The 5,310-nt window shown below is 37.2% G+C and overlaps 1 protein-coding gene across 1 annotated transcript in view; it reads right to left on the bottom strand.

Annotated features, from left to right (window-relative positions):
* cln3 (CLN3 lysosomal/endosomal transmembrane protein, battenin) overlaps window positions 1-5,310 on the bottom strand; it is a 54,000-nt gene that overhangs the window by 9,095 nt on the left and 39,595 nt on the right. The window contains exons 3-4 of the mRNA XM_037978799.1: window positions 3,385-3,528; window positions 1,887-2,017 (exon numbers count right to left, since the gene is read on the bottom strand). Of these exons, the coding sequence (XP_037834727.1) occupies window positions 1,887-2,017; window positions 3,385-3,528 (275 nt within the window). The remainder of the gene's footprint in view (window positions 1-1,886; window positions 2,018-3,384; window positions 3,529-5,310) is intronic.

The raw sequence follows: 5,310 nt of genomic DNA, 5'->3' as shown, positions 1-5,310 counted from the left end.
TTTTTTTAAAGAAGAGACTGAGATTGTTACAGTTCTTTTGGTTATATTGTACACCAGTCCACTAGGGGGCACTGTGATGTCCTTTTTACCTCGTGGGTGGGGGCGGTGGAGGTGATTCAGTTGTAGTTGTGCATGGCGGAATAAAGCTGCTAAAGCGAACAAAGTGGAGTAATTCTTTCTGACCAACATATAGAATAGGCTGTTTTCTATAACATTCTTTTCTGTGTTTATAGTCACACTTAGAATGCCCTGAGGGGATTTTATCTAACATATTATGTGGCTTAAAAAAGGGTAAAAGGGGTGAATACATATGCATGCACCACTTTTTTATATTTTTAAGAAACATGTAACAGAGATCCCTCCTCATTAATTTTAGCTAATCTGGACTATTTTTTTTGTAGAATTACTACTTATAACCATTAAAAATTCAACAAAACTCCAGTTGTACAGGTTGAATACTTTTGCAATCCACTGTAGGTGTGTGTTTCTCTGTGCGTGCTGTTTGGTGGGAAAAAAAGAGTTATTGTGTGTGTGTGTGTGTGTCTGCGTTGTGTATGAATGTTCTCCTGTATGTGTACCTGTCCATCTGTTCAGTTTTTTTTACAAAGTTAAAACTTAAATTACTCCTGTTTCAGGATAAAAAGATATCATGCCTTTTGTGAGGCATGCGAGAGACAACCTTCACCTGTTGGAGGGAGGTCATTTTCTCTCCAAGAGAGAAAACAATAAAAAAAGGCAAAAACATTGTAAACAATAAATAAATAAATATTTTTTTAAACTTAAGCTTGTCTTAACCTGACCTGACCCTGAGAAAGTAGTTCATGCCTTCATTACAACCAGACTTGATTACTGTAATGTACTTTATGTTGGGGTTAGTCAGGTCTCACTTTCACGTCTGCAGCTTGTTTAAAATGCTGCGGATCGTCTTTTTTACAGGACCTTGTAGGTTTGAGCACATTTCACCAGTTTTATCCTCCCTTCACTGGCTCCCTGTGTGTTATAGAATAGATTTTAAAATTCTTTTAATGACTTATAAATGCCTACATGGACTTGCACTGTCGTATCTCTCCGACCTGCTTCAGCCTTATGTTCCTTCCCGGGTACTGAGATCATCTGATCATCTGCTATTGGTTGTCCCAAAAACCAGGATGAAGCTCAGAGGAGATCAGGCTTTTTCTGCTGTGGCACCTTAACTCTGGAACAACTCTGGCATCTTCACTTCCTCTTTTTAAATCTCTTTTAAAAACGCATCTGTTTTCACTGGCTTTGAATACAGTTTGAGTTATGTTTTATGATACTTTTACTCAACTTATTTTCTGTTTACTGTTTATATTTCTGTTTCAATTTATTTTGTTATTTTAATCTTGTTCTGTGTTTGATGGTTGGTGTAAATTGTGAAGCCCTTTGGTCAACTAATGTTGTTTAAATGTGCTATATAAATAAATTTGACATTGACTTAGACATTGACATATTAATGAACATACAGCCTAGCCTTTTCACAGAAAATGAAACGCAAATTGTATTCATGAATATTTTCATAAGGAGCCTAACTTTAAGTAACTAAGTTGAATTAGGCTACATAATTTTCTTGTAAGTTGCAGAAATTACAACTTTTATTTTGTAAATAAACTATGGTACACTGCTACATGTAGGGATAACTAATTATTTCCCAACTCTGCATAGACCTATAATCAAAGTAAGGAGGTGTTTGAATGTATTTAGGTTATGAAATTCTATCAAATATGAGTGTGGTTATAGATTCAGAGATCAAAGCCAACGTCTGCATATTAATAAATAGTATATCTACAAGAGATGCTACTGTGAAGAACCAACAAGAAGCATTTATTTTTTTGTCATGCAGTCTATTGTGAGTCTGTAACTTTTACCTGGTGTTGATGACTCATCTTCTGATTCATCCAGAAGCTGCTGTGTTTCCTCTGAGTCCAAAGCTTCATAGTCAGTCTGCATCCTGCTCCACTGAGGTAAGGAAGATGAAGGAACCAGCACCATAAAATAACTGGTGATTGGGATGGAATAAAACACACACACACACACACACAAAGGAAAAATATAAATAATAATGTACCAGACCTGTCAATAGTTTACATCCTCGTTGCTAATGGTTATACAGGTGTTAATTCTTCATATTAGTGTATGTTCACACTGATCTTCTATGGGATCAACATCTTTCATGCACAACACTTACTGCACAAGTGAACAAATTAATACAAAAAGAAAAGAAGCAGTGCAGTCTTGTACTGAAAAAATAAAATGAGGTTAGGTTGAGCATTCTGTTAGAATTGATTGATTTTTAAGAAATGTTCCTAAAAGAAAATTTGGAGAAAAGATTTATGGTCAGATCAGAAAGATTCAGTTGTTTGGCCACAATGACAGGAAGCATGTTTGGAGGAGTCAAGGTGAGGCTTTCAGACTTAAGAACTCTATACCACCTGTCAAGCATGGTGGTGGATGCATCATGATGTTGTACTGGTGCATTTCACAAAGTGGATGGAACAAGAAAGGAGGAGTACCACCTCCAAATGTTTAACTCAAATCATCAGCTAGATGGTTGAAACTTGGACACAATTGGGTGTTCAAAAAAGACAATGATCCTAAACACACATCAGAACTGGTTTCTAATTGATAAAGCTGAATTAATCTCCAGGACTGGTTTTAACAAAGCCCAACCTCAACTGGATTGAAAATGTGTGGACTACGTATAAAAACTGGATTTGTGCCAGAAAATCAATCAGTTCAAATACACTACCAATTCTGCCAAGAAGAGTGGCCAAATATCCAAACAGAACTATACCAGAAGCTTGTGGATGGCTACAACTTTCAAAGGGAGATTTGACCAAATATTAGTGGGTGTACTTGGATACATTTGAGCCTATATGGATAAATCTGACCCTGTATTGATTCGAGAAAATGCAAAATAAATTAATTTTAAAAATCACTGAAGTTGTATAATATTTTTATCCTGGACAAAGAACAGTTTGAACCAATCATTAAAACTCCAAATTACCATGACATCCATGTCTGATGAGAGCACGTAAACATCTGATCCAGACACAGGAAGGAGATCAAATCTGTTTGTCAGTACTAAGACCTTTATATTCAACAGGAGACCATGATGGCTTTTTATTCTGAAAATGATTTTATGCAAAAATTTAAACTAATCACCAGATCTTTGGAATACACTGACAGGAAAGTTATTTTATACACTTTTAAGATGCCTTTGACCACTACCTCCAACAGACGTCTGATCATTTTGTGAAAAAGAAAAACTCTCATCAGTCCTGACAGGGAAAGGCCAAACACAATCTGGATACTACTGCAGTACAGCTGGGAAACAGTTTTCAAAGCCAGTGCTTCCACACTTACCTAACCAGCATAAGAAATGGGACCACCAGCATGATAAGGAGTGTGACCTGAGGGGACAGACCGGCTTGGATCAGAGCCGAGTAGAGGAAAGCACCAGCAACACCAGCTCCACCAGTGCCCGAGCCCCAGCCTTCCAGGACATTCCTGAGAAGGATGGGAGACCAGCGTTAACAACACAAAAAAGGGCAGAACATAACATTCCTCTGAGACAAACACACCTGAACCACATTCCTAAAAACAGCCTGGTTCAGAACTAAAATCCAAAGAAGCTAAAAAACAAACAAAAAAACTTTTTTTTATTTTATAGTATAACATATTCTACTTTATATTTTTCCGTTTACTAGAGTGTATTCACTTTGTAGTGTTTTTCTTTTTGATGAGAAATAACAAGCATCAATTCCAACAATTTTTATTTATTTTTTTATTTTATTTTATGCTTAACAAAGCCTAAATTTTCATATGCTGAATTAAAAACAGTTTTGTCATGTTTTTAATTTAGTTTGTTAAATAGAAAAGTTAAATGAACATCATCTGGGAGTGGTGGTCTAATATTCTTTTGTCTGGGGTTTGAGCCTTAATCTATTGGTGAAGCAGTAGTTACTGTAGTTGGACCTTTCTTTCTAGGGTTTTCTCCAGGAACTTCGGTGTCCTTCCACAGTTCAAAAACATACATGCTGGGCATACTGGTGTTTCTACACTGACTTTAGTAGTGAATATGCATGGTTATGGGTCTTTGTGGTGACCCAGTGAAGGACTGGTGACCTCACTGGGACGGGCTTCAAACTCCAGATTGCTTCAAGGTGTCGTAGTGAGGAAAAAACAAATGGATCCCATAACTGTTCCAAAGGCTTTCCCAAGGCTCCATGCCGATTCTCTTTTTAGGATGCACCATCTACTTGGGGTTCATTATCTGCTCATATCTTCTGAACCAACAAACAAGTCCTATCTATATTAAAGATCTTACTGTTCCACATCTTCCTAACAGAGCACTCTCAGACTGCAGGTTTACTTGTGGTTTCTAGAGTTTCTAAAAGTAGAATGGGAAGCAGAGCTTTCAGTTATCAGGCTCCTCTCTTGTGGAATCAACTTCCAGTTTCTGTCTGTGAGGCTGACACTCTATCTACTTTTAAGACAAGGCTTAAGGCTTTCCTTTTGATCAATTCTATAATTAGGGTTAGTTTAGGTTTATACAGGGTATCAAGTCAACTAATAGAGTCCATAGGTACCAGGTACAAACCCAATACAGCTGTATTATGAATTGGTACAGAGCAATGTTACCCAATAAGGTTCAGACTACATCGTGAATAAATGAACATTTAGTAAAATAAAAAGAGAGAGGAGTGGGTGGAAAAATAAAATAGATTAAAGCAGTGCTGGGCACAATCCATATCGTGGGGACGATAGAAAAGTGTCTATCGTGATATATTTTCTTCTATTGTTTCTATCGTCTCTATAGTTTCTGTCATTTCTATCATAATTGTATCAATGATTCATGTAAATATTTCATAACGTAGGCTACGACGAATGTATTAGTGTTGTCACTTTGCATAAATTCAGTTTATATAAGTGATAAATAATAAGAAAAAATAACTATTTTGCAAAGAACCTCCATTTTGCGACATGACGCTGCTTTACGGCAGCGGCTTTCTGTGCGGCCCGGTGGTACACCATATTCTGTGACCCACCGTATGTGTCAGCATTTAAGTCATAAGTGCTGAAAGATGGAGACGCAGGAAGTATCAAACCCGGGGTCGCAACAAGTAGAGACAGCTAGCAGGCAGCCTAAGAAGAAAGACTTTTACCAAAACCAGGGGGACGTCTGTGATTTGGTTCAAGAAGTCCAACACGGAGCAGAAAAAGCTAATATGCTAACTCTGCTAATGCTAATGCTAACTCTGCTATTAGACTGTTTTCTCATCTGACGCC

The sequence above is a fragment of the Kryptolebias marmoratus genome, linkage group LG12 (genome assembly GCF_001649575.2).
Source record: "Kryptolebias marmoratus isolate JLee-2015 linkage group LG12, ASM164957v2, whole genome shotgun sequence".
In the NCBI taxonomy this organism is placed as follows: Eukaryota; Metazoa; Chordata; class Actinopteri; order Cyprinodontiformes; family Rivulidae; genus Kryptolebias; species Kryptolebias marmoratus.
This window is presented reverse-complemented; position numbering and strand designations above follow the sequence as displayed.